The 14,488-nt window shown below is 39.1% G+C and overlaps 1 protein-coding gene across 1 annotated transcript in view; it reads left to right on the top strand.

Moving 5' to 3' along the window:
* CACNA1D (calcium voltage-gated channel subunit alpha1 D) overlaps positions 1-14,482 on the top strand; it is a 423,598-nt gene extending 409,116 nt beyond the window's left edge. Inside the window, exons 45-48 of the mRNA XM_025197108.1 lie at positions 1,132-1,295; positions 4,801-4,922; positions 8,122-8,442; positions 9,702-14,482. Of these exons, the coding sequence (XP_025052893.1) occupies positions 1,132-1,295; positions 4,801-4,922; positions 8,122-8,442; positions 9,702-9,995 (901 nt within the window). The 3' untranslated portion in view covers positions 9,996-14,482. The remainder of the gene's footprint in view (positions 1-1,131; positions 1,296-4,800; positions 4,923-8,121; positions 8,443-9,701) is intronic.
* Positions 14,483-14,488: the final 6 nt, after the last annotated feature.

Below are 14,488 nucleotides of genomic sequence, written 5' to 3'. Positions count from 1 at the left end.
GCCCTCAACCCCCCACAGTAAACATCTTAGCTTCAGAGATTTTAAGTAAAAAAACAAACAACCTCTGGATCTACTCATGGCTTTTGCCAGGTTCCTAACCTGGGCTAAAGGCAAAGGCTGGACAGTTGGGATGCCCTCTTTCATTTGGAATAATTTTGCTTTATGAAGTCAGTCCTTTTACACTGCTAATATTTCATGGAATGCAAACACTTCCGTGTAAAGAGCAGTGCCTCTTACTTGTTTGTTTGGCAATAGGAGAAGCTTCCCTGTTTCATTAACTCAGTATACCCTTTTGTCAAATCTTTCATATTGCCAGTTTAGAATTACCTTTTTCACCCTGAATTAGTCGCAGATTTATTCCTGCAGGACCACGGCTAAATTGTGTCCACCTTCCTTAAAATAGATAAGCACCATTTCTGCTGAGCTGCTACTTACTGATAGGTCCTAGTTCAGCAAATTCAGCTACTTCACAGAAGTGTCCTGAGCCTCCACTTTTTTATTTAATTCGCAAAGTCCAGTCCAAGGGAGCATCACTAAATGAATCCAGTGCATATTTGCCCTACATATGCCTATGGGTACCTACATATGCCAGACACACACATCTCATCTAGTGCTGCTTCAAGGGAAGTCTCCCCCCTCTTCTGCATACCCTACTCTGGACTCTGGCAAACTCAGGCTAATGGCTGGCCCTAAAGTTTGAAGTAGTCATTTAAAAAATCTTTTGATCCCTGAGCTGAATTCTTACAGAATAATCAGAATTAGTCCATTAAATTGAACAACTAAGCCTGAGCCCCAAGTCTACCTTCATATCCTCTTTTCATCCACTCAATTGTGATATGAGATTAATCTTGATCAAATAAACCTCCTGATTTTTTTTTTTTGTTCAAACACGTTTAATGTGTAACTTGTGCTAAACAAATCCGAGTATACCCACACTCTTGTAATCCATGCACAATTCAAAATTGGCACATTGATAGCGAGTTATATCATTCAAGATGTTGTGTTTTTAATTTTAAGGCTGCGGCAAGGATCAGTATAAATAACAATGGCAGAAATTATTTGTTCTGGTAAACAAAGGCAAGTGGTTGAATTCTTTGGAATTTCCCTCATTAACCTTTTTTTTAAATGTAGGCATACATCTGACTATAACTACAGATATCACTGTCATGACTCTGATTTTGAGCGACCAAAAGGTTACCATCACCCACATGGGTTTTTTGAAGAAGATGATTCACAGATCTGTTATGATGCAAAAAGATCTCCTAGAAGACGGTTGCTACCTCCCACGCCAACACGTGAGTGCATTAAGAATGTTTCTAAGTATCTAGAATTGTAATTTATGGGCACATGTTCAGTCTGCCATGAAAGCTGGATAGAAGGGAGAATGTTCATTTGTCCCTTGAACCTAGGGAACCCCTTGTAAGCCCACCCCCTGCTATGTCTTGTGTTGTTTGAGAGTTAGCTTCTCTCATTAGTATATTTATGAACATTTTAGAAAATAGAAACATGTGTCTGTATTGAGGTGCAGCCCACAGAATCTACAGATGGCATATAACGCATGTTTCCCTTGTTCTGCTTTTCTTTAATTTCTGCCCCCCCATGCCCCTTACTAACATGATATTAATACAGATAGGTTACTAATATTACAAATAGGTTAAAAGTCAATGGTATCTAATTACTTTATGAAGCAAGTGGGTGAAGGATCAGACAGCATTCAGCCACGGTTTCCTCAAAGTTTGTTCTCCGTGTTACGTGAATTAACCTTTGTTTCCTTTAATGAGTAGCTGTACTGTGCTGCTATAAACAACACTATTGTCACTATAATGACTCACCTGCTGGTACTTTCCATGTGTCTCTCAACCCAGACACAACAGTGGCTAATGCTTTTATAATTTTAATTTGATCATTTTTTTAATGGAAGCAAACACATTTTCCTTTGACTTTTCATTTCTGGAAAGGTGTGCCTGCCAGTTATAATACAGGCCTTCCACAGTGCTGCTCCTTTGGACAGTATAATTGAAATGGTCTTAGCCCCTGTTGTCTTAGCAAATGCCAGAGATGGACAGAAAGCGGGGCAGGGCAGCAATGGATTAACTCATCCAGAAAGGCATTAGGGCTGCCTATAGACGTGCTGCTTCGCGTTCCAATTAGAATGCGTCAGAGCAGACTTGATTAATTGATTAATCTTAAAGGTCACTGCTCTATTGGCTAGGTTAAAGTTGTCTGCCTTTTAAAGACAATGTTGAAAGGCACAAGAAGGACATGCATAAACTATTTATACGTAGTAAGTTCCTTAACGACATTATCTATGCAGTGTTCTTGCTTCTAGAACTTTTTGGTAGGTGGGCTTTTTGTTTCTTTGAGGGGGTGGCTTGATGGCAGTGATAATGGGTACAGAACAAAATGTATGTTCTCTGGGGACAACTCCCCTTAGTCCCTACTCTCTAAGGGGACAACTCCCCTTAGTCCCAAGTAGCCCCTTGCAGGCTGGAACTCTGCCAGCCTGCAAAGGGAAACCAACCATTTGCCTTGTTTTTCTCTTTTAAAGGAGAAAATCCTTGTTCTTCCTCAGTGTATGGAAAACCTAGATCCCTGGTTTTTGGAAACCAGTTCATATCTGTAACACAACAGAAGTTCAATGCAAATAAACTGCTTTCAGAATGGCCAAAACTGGTTTTAAGATAAACCTGGATGGATGTAGTATCAGACTTAACTGATTTAGGTTAAATTGGTTTATTGAAGTTCTGTCCCAGATTCCCTCCAGATTCAAGTTAACTTACAGTCCCCCAGCATCCCAGGATGCCCTGCACCTCCCCTACAACCCTCCCCTTGCAGAGTGGGCAGGCTACCCTTAGCCCAAGCTGTCTGCTCCAGTCAAGCAGGGAGGCATGCTCTAGTGCCCCCCGACTTCTGGTATGAGCCACTACAGGCATGTGGCTGCATTTCTGAAATCAAAAGTGAACATCTGTTCACTTGCTTGTGAGTTCAATCTACGCAGCTTAGACTCACTTGCAGAAATTGAATCGATTCAGCCTTGGGATTTTTGACTCTCTGTACTTTGCCCTTCTGATTCAGGTTAGTGCAGGGGACAGACTCCAAACTTTCATCAGTAAAGAGCAGTCTTATATTTTCTGATCTCTTCCCCTTAGCCAAGGTGGGACAGGAGATTTCCATATAGCAGCATTCTCTGGGCCCCATTTAACTTTTGGTTGTATGGCCTTCCCAGCCATAACTATTATTAAACTGAGAAATCTTTACAGGAGAGTTATGAATAAAATGCCTGGAGCCCTAAGTTATTCTCAGACAAGAATAAGGTGAGAAAGCTGTTAGGACATGAGTCTGATCTGAATAGCACTAGTGTAGTGTAAGGGTTATTTGAGAGAAGTCAGTTGATTGTCACCAATGTAATGATAAAAGAGCATAATCAACCCCTCCAGTAGTTTTACTGTGCTGGAAACTATGTAAAAATATTGCTCGTACGTTCTATATTTTATATATATGAAGATGTTAGTGCTTCAGTGCCCCAGGAGATTTTAAAAGAAGATTGAAACAAACACTTTATTCCTAAGTAGCCTATAGGATGTGTGAAGAATGCACTATGCACACTACCTTGGGAAATTTCCACTCACAACTGAATCCAGTCCAAGCTAATGTGATCCACCATGTCTTGGATGGTATTGTAGTTAGAACACTGCGCACTGGAATTCTGCTCCATGTAGGTTCAGAATAATTACCAGGTTTGTAATTTTAAGTAGTGAACTGAGCAGTGTGACTCAGTTCTGCCACCTGCTTGTTCTCTTCATTCCAAGGAAGTGGAGCATGTAGTGGAGTGTTTTTGCTCTGGCAAAGAGACATTCTCTTTTTTTAATAAATAGGTATTTGAAGTTGGAAGTATCCAACACTTTGTAGAACCAGGCCCTAAATGCTATTTCTTACTTGCTGTTTTCAAAGTACTATGATATGAGAAGAGATGCTGAGGATGGTTTTAAAATATTGCCGTGGCTTTGCATGGACAGGATACCTGCAGGTGTTCATCACAAAATTAACACATGTACATCTAGCACCTTGAATACAGTAATTTCCTTTGTGCTGTTGCTGAGACTGTTGCATAGAAATTCTATCCACATGTTACTACTAGGAAGCTACAAAGCCCAGTCAATATATTGCTATGTCAGTCAAGCAACAAAATTCTGATTCAGTTCTGAGTTGCTTTTTCCCCGTTCAGATGTTTTTATGAATATTCAGTGTTCCTGTATAGAATGTAGCTTATTGCCTGCCTGGTATTGTAAGCAACACAATAAGAATCAGAAAAAAACTAATTCAATTAATTTTGATTTATGTAGTGTGTCTGGTATTGCACTTTTTATTACATCAAACAACAGTCTCTGGTAGTTTCTAAGAGTATGGTTCTTTGGCATAAGGAACTTACAGCTGTGATGACCACAAAAAAAAAGGAAAATAAGTCAACTGTTTATTTTAAAATTATCTGCATTCCTTAAAATGGATTTCTAATTTTAATTGCCTTTTTAACCTGTGCATAACAGTTCAGCTCAAACCTTGTCTCTGAAGTTGTCTAGTTTGATGGTGCCTCTCTCAGGACTATTTAGTCCACATCCTGAATCCTCTGTCTCAAGTCACTTCCGTCTCCAGATATCTGCTCCATAAGGCCTCAGAGCATGCATAGACCCCTCCAATCAGGAATACTCTGCTAAATATGTGGAGTGACAACTGGAATTATGGAAATGTTTGATCTTGTGAAAGATAATCAACCCTATCCTAACGACTATTGTTATGTTATAGCAAATCGTCGATCTTCCTTTAACTTCGAATGCCTCCGCAGACAAAGTAGTCAAGATGATATAACACTCTCTCCTACTTTCCACCACCGCACTGCTTTACCACTGCACTTAATGCAACAACAGGTAAATCAAGTATCTTAATTAATTAATACTAAGTTGAAACACTTCAGCACGGCTATTCTATCTTGGGCTTTGTGGTTGTTTGAAAATTCTATCAGTAAGCCATACATCTGGTCTCTATACCTCCAAACACCACCTCGCTCCTGGACGCAATGCTCCCAATCCTGTCCCATCCAAAATGGCATTTCAGATATGTTGTACTATCCAATACCACTCAAAGACAGTTTTATCTGGGACACTATAAAAACATTTCCTTTTTGCTGTAAGATGCTCACAGTAAAATGGAGAACCTAAGGGATACTGTCAAGTTCTGGGGCTTCAACCCCTCGCCATTGTTAATGGCCTTGCTTCACGTGAGGGTTGTTAATACAAGATTTGATTGGAATAACTGCCATGGGAACATGGCTATCCCACAGCTAGTGTCCCTTCAGAACCTTCCTCTTCTGCAACAGTGTCCTTTATTGCACAAACTCGGTAGGGTACCATTCACTTTACTTTCAAAGCAGTAAAGCACTCTTTTTTGTCTTTCAGTCTGTGATCAGGGTTGTTTGGGTTTTCAGTTCTAACAAGTAATTTAAAATGAAGCATGCTGAAAAATGTAAATGTTTGCAGGAAAATGCCATATGGTAGGTGAGCATTGCAAAAGCAGCATTGTTTCTACAAGGCCTCAAGGGCCAAATGCTGGCATGAGTTATACGTCTAGTAGCATGAGCACTAAGAGCAGAAGCAGACATAATGTGGATATGGGCACTTTCTAGGCCTTGAGACTTACTATGACAAATGGTTTACTACACAGCTGTAAATCAAACTCCCATTAGCTACAGTGAGCTTGCCTTGAGTAAAACTGAATAAAGGTCCCATGGATTAGCTCTTTAGTTCTGATACAATTTCACAATTGTATTTGCTGTAGCATAAAAATATTCAGTGGTAATATATTATTATATACAATACATATTTGGTCCAATAAAAGGTATCACCCTAAGAAATCCTTGCCTCTTCCATAAGTTCGGCATCATCATGGCACATCACTCTTACACCACTATAAAAATTGGAGAATGTACTGGTTGCATGTAGAGATTGTCTTGCAACTCTTAGCAAGTCAGGATTGATGCATGCTTATGCTGCAGATAACACTTCTTTTGGCTTGTAACATTTTCCGGTGGATACATGCAACTGTTTGTAATTTAAAATGACTATACATTAGACTACTAATATATAAATCTGAGACTTTGTAAGTGCATTAATATCTGTATCCTTAAATGTGTAGTTGTAGATGATTACCAGTAATATATTAAGGTGGTACAGACTGGCTGGAATAATTTTAAAAATATATATATTGGGAATGAGTATATTACTCCTCACCTTGGCTCCCTCCTAAAACTAGCTCATCGCGGTGGACATAGTCTTTCTGGACTTTAGGAAGGCCTTCGACACTGTCTCTCACTCCATTCTATTAAAATATTAGGTGACTGTGGCATTGATACCTACATAGTCAGATGGGTCGCAAATTGGCTGGAGGGCCGCACTCAGAGTGGTGGTGGACGGGTCATTTTCGACCTGGAGGGATGTGGGCAGTGGGGTCCCCCAGGGCTCAGTCCTCAGGCCTGCACTGTTCAACATCTTCATCAGCGATTTGGACGAGGGGGTGAAAAGCACCTTGTTTAAATTCACGGATGACACTAAGATGTGGGGAAAAGTGGGCACGCTGGAGGAGAGGGACAGTTTGCAACTGGATCTGGGCAGGTTACAGGGGTGGGCGGATGAGAACAGGGTGGGTTTCAATACTGACAATTGCAAGGTGCTGCACCTGGGGGAGAAGAACCAGCAGCATACCTACAGGCTGGGAAACTCTCTTCTTGTCAGCACAGAGGCAGAAAAGGATCTTGGTGTCACTGTTGATTCCAAAATGAACATGGGCCGACAGTGTGGGGACGTGGTCAGGAAGGCTAACTGCACCTTGTCATGCATCCACAGATGCATCACGAGCAGGTCCAAGAAGGTGATCCTCCCCCTCTATGCAACACTGGTCAGGCTGCAGTTAGAGTACTGTGTCCAGTTCTGGGCGCCGCACTTCAGGAGGGATGTGGACAACTTCGAGTGGGTCCAGAGAGCCACTCACATGATCAGGGGCCAGCAGGGCAGGCCCTACGAGGAGAGGCTAAGGGACCAGAACCTGTTCAGCCTCCACAAGACAAGGCTGAGAGGGGATCTGGTGGCTGTCTACAAACTAGCCAAGGGGGACCAGCAGGCTATGGGAGAGTCCCTGTTCCCCTGAGCGCTACCGGGAGTAACGAGGAATAATGGCCATAAGTTGACTGAAAGTAGATTCAGGCTGGACATCAGGGGACACTACTTTACAGTCAGGGCACCTAGGAGCTGGAACCAACTTCCAGGGGAAGTGGTGCTGGCTCCTACCCTGGGGGTCTTCAAAAGGAGGCTAGATAATCACCTTGCCAGGGTCGTTTGACCCCAGCATTCTTTCCTGCCATGGCAGTGGGTCGGACTTGATGATCTGCTTAGGTCCCTTCTGATCCTACCTACTATGAAACTATGAACTATGAAATTATTTGCATAAACTGGCCGGCACTGCTTTCATCTGGTGTTATTTTCCCAAATGCTATTTGGTTAAAGCTTCATTCTGTACTCCGACTGATTGAACTTCAATAAGCTTTCTATTCCCACAAGATCGTAATTCCGATCAACTGATGTAGTTTTCTTTTGTATCATGAGATGAACTCTCAGTGGCCTGAGTCTCACTGCTCTGACAGCACGGTGGAAGGCCCAGAGGTTTTGTGTCAGCCAGACAAGCTCTTGCAGTCATCCAAATGGTGCTATCTGGGCAGGTCCCCTTGAAGCTAGCATGCAAGACCTTTAAGGACTATTTTAAGCTTCAAGCTAAGCTCTCCTTATCCTGTTATAGCAGGAGCATAGAATTGGTATCAATGTTTGGTTTATCTAACTGTTGACTATATTAAGCAAATATTAGGCAGATATTCTAAAAGTGACTTATGGAGATGTCAGTTTGTGGTTTGGCTGCAAATGCAGCTACTTAACTTCCTCCTTTTCTTCTACGCTGTTACATGCTACAAAGGATGTCTCTTCATAGCAGCTGTCTAAATGGTTTGATTGGATTTAAATGAGGAATAAACCTGCTGGGGATTATTTGAGGTCCATTAACTATTACATCTCTTCCTTTTACCAGGTCATGGCTGTTGCAGGTCTGGATTCCAGTAAAGCACATAAGCATTCACCAAGTCGTTCAACACGTTCCTGGGCCACCCCACCAGCCACCCCTCCCAACAGGGACCGTACTCCATATTACACCCCTCTCATCCAAGTTGACAGGGCTGAATCTACAGAACACATGAATGGCAGCCTGCCTTCTTTGCATAGGAGCTCCTGGTACACAGACGATCCTGATATCTCCTACCGAACATTCACACCAGCCAGTTTAACCGTACCTAATGACTTTAGGCATAAACATAGTGACAAACAAAGAAGTGCAGACAGCTTGGTAGAAGCGGTAAGTACTACATAAATCCTTAAAAGTAGCCATGTGTGTCTTGTCTGTTCAGTTTTGTGTTCATTTTGCAATATCCATGACCAAACACATCCTAAATTATACCCAACATATACTGGATTTTATATATTTCACTGGAAATACTAGATTTCAGATTAAAACTTCCACATGGTGTTTAGATAAGGCAGGTGGAAGTCTGAAACAAACCCTCAAAATCAAAAAGCTCCACTGAATACTGAGCTGAGGATCTAGTTCTAGAATGTGTGGCAGGGAGAAAGCAAGCTGAAACCTGGTAAGTTGTATATTAAGGATGTACCAGTAATAAAATAAAAAAGATGGGAGCACTTAAACTGTGAGCAATTTAAAGTATGTGGTTCAAAACAGTTTCACAGGTAACTCAAAATGCTTAGGATCACATAATGTCCTGCCTTTTTATAATGGCATAGAGGCAAGGAATGGTACCTGGAGCCCTCTGGGCAGCTCTGTGGAGGGCTTAAGCCTTTCACAGTCCTTGCACTGACCTGAGAGCACAAGGACCTTGCAAATGGGAATGATGGGTGAGATAAGCTAATGGAAATGAAGTGCTTCCTGAAGGGGCATCTCAGTAGCTTCTTTGCATATGCTCTCAGGAGTATAAGGAATAATTTAATTTTCAAAGACGTGAAGGTAAAGTGGTCTCTACAGTTGCTAGGTATTTTAATTCTCTCAGCTGTAAAAATGTAGTATTCTTGCTTTATCAGTTCTGCTGCCACTTAAAATTTTCAGGATCCTTGCTTCCAGCTGTCATTTTCCCTTCCATAACTGGGAGTTAGATGACACATAAGATCTTTCAGTTCTTCGCTGATAGTATCACCAATAGAATGCTTTTCTATTTCCAAAAGTGTCTTCATCACCTCCTTCATTTTTTAGCCCACTGTTCAGACCACAACCCAAAGAATTTTACTATCATCTAAATAAACCAGCTTCTACCTATATTCTGTGTGCTGTTTATCAAAGGCTCCTCATAAATCTCCCAAGGAGAATTTCAATGTCATGTGTTACCAGTTACATCTTTAGAAAACTGTTAAAACTCTGGCCAGAACCACTTGAGTGTTGGACACTTAAGTTCTTGACATTGTTGCTCTTGTTGCTGCAGCTATTCAGCATAGAGTTTCATGGATTTTGCCCTTGAGTGATCTGGGAGGAATATGAGGCTTTCTGTTTATTTACTGATGATTTATTATTCAAAATCTGAACTGAACACTCCTCCATTTCTGTTTCAGGTACTTATATCTGAAGGCCTTGGGCGATATGCAAAGGACCCTAAATTTGTTTCAGCAACGAAACACGAGATTGCTGATGCTTGTGACATGACTATTGATGAGATGGAAAGTGCAGCAAGTAACCTTCTCAATGGAAACATTAGCAGTGGGACCAATGGGGATATGTTTCCCATTTTAAGTAGGCAAGATTATGAACTTCAAGACTTTGGTCCGGGTTATAGTGATGAAGAACCAGACACTGGTAGATATGAAGAGGACTTAGCTGATGAAATGATATGCATTACAACTTTATAGTATTTAGCAAGGAGAAAATGATTTCAATAACAGAAAAAGTGCCTCATAGTTCAAAGATGCTAGGCACTAGTTGGAAGTAATAATGAAACTAGTTTTGTACAAGTGATGTCACACCTCAAGGAAGCCATAATTTATTTATTAGTGTCTCTAGGTTGTTGAAATGTGATCAAAGCTGCAATGTGTCAAGTCCTTTTCCACAGAATCTTCAGTTCCTTTGCAGGAATAGGGTTATGTCAAACCAGATTCTGACAATCCCATTTTCAGAGGGCTAGAGAAGGATTTTGAGGTGTAATATCTTGCCTGTCTTTTAATCTTGTGCTACTGTCCTTCATAGTGAAGCAGAAGTTTGTCAAAGCAATGTCAGTAAAAGTCCAGCACAAAAGTATGTGGAGAAGATGACCATGTAAGACAGGTGATGACAATCAGAAGCGTCATTACCTCTGCGTTCAATAGCATATCAAATATTCACAGCATATCCATTCCGATTTTGTTTTCAAACTTGCCTCCTGGTTTTTTTGTTTGTTTTTTTTACCATTATTCTAAGATACAATGTGTCATGCTCTACCTGTTAGAGATCATTAAAAAAAGAAACCAGAAAACCTTTCTGTCATATGTAACACCAGTTTACATAGGAAAATATCATTCAGATAGTCTGTTTTATGACTATCATGTTAAGGGCAAAATATACTGGAATAATTGCATTCTTACTAATGCACTTGCAACCAGGTTAAAGTAGAATTAGATAAGATAGTTTGTTTAAAAATTATATAGTAGAAATTATTGTAAATGAATTGTAATATACAATAATTTGTATTTGTAAAGAGATGTTCTATATTTTGTAATTATTGTACCGTAATTGAACTGCAGCAATATTTATGGACCCTAATTATTGTAATTCTCCACAGAATTCTAGATATAAGTATTTTTACTCGGATTATATAGTTCTATAGGATAAATATTTAAATAGAGCCACCTTCTCAATGTAAATCTCTTTTTTGGATATAATGTCAAGTTTTAAAGGAAACTTGACAACACAGATTTTTTTAAAAAAATATTTTAAGTCAATACAAATCTGTCTTTACATAAGGGATGCACAGTTGACTATTTGCAGTCTTATACATGAAAAGTTAAAAATGAACTTATTTTAAAATTTTTGATTGACAATAAACTGTGATTTTATCTTTTAATAACCCCACAAAATAGATCATACTGATTTTGAAAATTGGCGAGACCATACCAAGGTACTATTAACCTTGTGACAATTATGAATTTTAACAAAAATGATAATTTTAACTAAGTTGTTTGCCTCCGTATATAGCATTTGATTTGGAAATAACTTTGCAGCTGGATTAAAATTTTATTGAATCCCTTGTATGTGTCGCTCTTCTCATAATGAAAAATCTAATCAAGTGACTCTACAGAATCAAAAGATTCCTGAGAAGCTAAATAGTACTTTGTTGCCTCTACCCTTTCTGCTGGTCTAGCTAAAGGATTTGTTTTTATGCAATCAAAAGAGGGCTTAGATATTGTTCACAATGCAGTAAAACCCTGATACAAGTTTTTGAGATTAGTACAGCCTTGAAGAAAAATAAAAAAATCTCAAAATCTGTTTATTTTCTTAACACTGGATAAAACTGACTTGTTGCTGACAAGTTGTCTTATCAGGATTTACCTGTACTTCACAAGATAGGTAACAATTCAGTTCACATTTTTAAAATGTGATGTTTAAAACCTGTCAATAAACATTTTGTACATAATGTCAATTTCCTATGGATACCTTACAGACCTCCTCTGGAATCATTCTTATTCAAATGCCAGGATAATAACTTAAGTATTTGTAAATTATTTCTTGACCTACATCATTTTGTATTAAAACAAATGCAAAATGTTCTTCAGAATAAAACTGTGTAATAATTTTATTATACTTTGGACTCCTTTCCATGAATGGCATCTCTAAAAGTTAAATTCTTAGTGCAGTGTTTAGAGGGAAAGGACATCCTTTCATTTGGAAAATATGATCCTTAGCCCAGAATACTACAGTCCTTAACTTCCTTTATATGAGTGCTCTTCTGCATAAAAAAATCCAGATACTTGAAGCTGAACAGGAGATTTGTGTATAATGGGACATCTTTAACAAGCCTGGAAAAAGATATTTAAAAAAAAACTATTCTGTAATGAATAAGATATTTTTAACTAAATCATCCCCTACAGGCTATCAGTTTGAGTCTTGCATATATGCCACTTTCAACTAGGATTTGCTGAGTTGGTTATTTAGCATTAATCACTTCAAGTGTTTTCCTAGCTTACAAAAAACAGAACACTTTGAAAGTCTAGAAAATAATAGTTCCAGCTCAGATGAGATTAGCATAAAAGTGGCAGTGGAGAATTTCTAAATTGGGAAGCATATAATCGTGAAGCTGTAGAGACTTCAGTGGATTAATTCTCTAAAAAAGACCACCTTTAAGATCAGAAGTTGGACACACAAATTTACTTACTGCTTTTGAAATCCTTCACTTAAATCTCCTTGCTATAGTGATTCTTCATAAGAGATTCCAAATTCTATAGATGACATAAGTTACATTTCTAAAACTAAGGCCCCAGTCCTACAATAGAATATCCCCAACTCTTATACTTGCATAAAGACTAACTGACTTCCTTAGGACTTTATGCACACAACTCACTTAAAATATATCTCCTTAATTAGAGCAGATTCATTTTTTTTTTTTTACAGGAAAATACAGACTTTTAAAAATTATAGTTTAAAAATGGGTTATAATGGTCAATACTTCACTATTACAACAATAGAGCGGGGATGGAAATGTGTTATAGAATAAAGATGCATAGAACTTTCTACTTAGCAGTAATACTGTAAGTCAGTACAAGTGTCTGTTTAATGTCTACCCTTTAAACTCTTGTGATTTGCATTCAATAATTCCTTTAATTATGGAAAATAACAGCAATAGATTGCCCTATTTAAGCACATCTGCCACATTTGTAGGTCACTCTATGTATACCTTTCCACACATACTGACCTATTAATAAAGCATCCAGTCATTAATAGTTGTTGGAACAGACATGGTCAAATACAATTTTTGCTAAGGATAATATCATCCACAATTTGCACAGTATATTTTGGGAGTCAAAAGACCAGAGACCCATCATTCAAAAATTGCTTGCATCATCTAAGATGTGCCTGGTTTTCATCAACAATAACTCTTCATTTTAAATGTATTTTTGTAATAAAGTCTGTAAATGAATTAATTCTTCTGCAAGTTTAGGTTTTCTGTAAATAAGTTTTAAATCCTAACCCATCTGATTGGCTGGGTCTATAGGGTCACATCACTTGGCTACCTCTGCTGAAAGCAAGTATTTGAGTGACCTTTCAGAAACTCTGAAGACAAGAAAAAGTCAGTTTTACAAATACTGCTAACTTTTTATGTTTTTAAAAACAATCTTTCACACTGAAGCAAACATTATATGGGAAAATCCATACAAAAAGTATACTTAAGGCCAATCTTTGTTTTATTCCATTTTGCTATTCCAAATATCTGTTGTTGAATAAATATCTTCTCTAGCTTGATTGTCAGTGAATTCAGTTCATGTCTGAGAGAGAGCAAAGAAAATCTACTGCCAAGGAAATGACAGGGATCTCATTAGCACAGGCTCCAGTAGATAAAAAGAATGAGGAAACTCCTATATGGCGCACAGAACCAGTAAGATGCTGGCATACTAAGAATAGTAACAATCCCAGCTCAAACAGACGTTGTTAACTGTATTAGTATCCTGAAGACTCTTCAGGAAGGCTTCTGCTGCTCACTTTGAGGAAAAGTGCAAACAGATGGACTTGTAGTATCATTTGTACTACAACATAATGGGTGTGTTTACACATGTCGCTATGGCGACGTTGCTACTGCACCCTGATTTAGTACTTCCTATACCAGGAAGCACATCGCTATGATGACATAGCTGCTGGTCAAGCACAGACGCCCACAGATGCTACAGCAACGTAGCATCAATGAAAAGAAAATTTTTATACAAGAGTCTAAGAAGCTTGATTTTTCTGGACCCACCAGAAAATGCTTGCTGTAACTCAAAGTGAGGTTAAGGTAATTTTAAACATGCTTCTGCATCCTTCCACTCTTGGGCTGGTAGGCTCCAGCCTAGTCATACCATATTTGAGCATCTTGCATGAACTACCAACAGCCCCCTGAGGCTATCTGGATATAAGAACCACTTAATCTGGAACCCACAAGACTGGACAAGGGCCAGCACAGGAGCCACCACTGCCAGCTCTGCACCACCCGAGGATTTGGTTCAATGGACAAAATTCTCAAGGAACCGATCCACTGCTGTACACCTGGTTTGAATCACAGAAATGACATAACTCAGTCCTAGCCCTCTGGAGATGAGGGCCTAAATTAATAAAATAACTGCAGCTTCACAACAATTAGAGTAAGTATGGATAAAGGAAAAAAAGAAAGGAAAATAACGTA

The sequence above is a fragment of the Alligator sinensis genome, unplaced genomic scaffold (genome assembly GCF_000455745.1).
Source record: "Alligator sinensis unplaced genomic scaffold, ASM45574v1 scaffold391_1, whole genome shotgun sequence".
Taxonomy (NCBI): Eukaryota; Metazoa; Chordata; order Crocodylia; family Alligatoridae; genus Alligator; species Alligator sinensis.
This window is presented reverse-complemented; position numbering and strand designations above follow the sequence as displayed.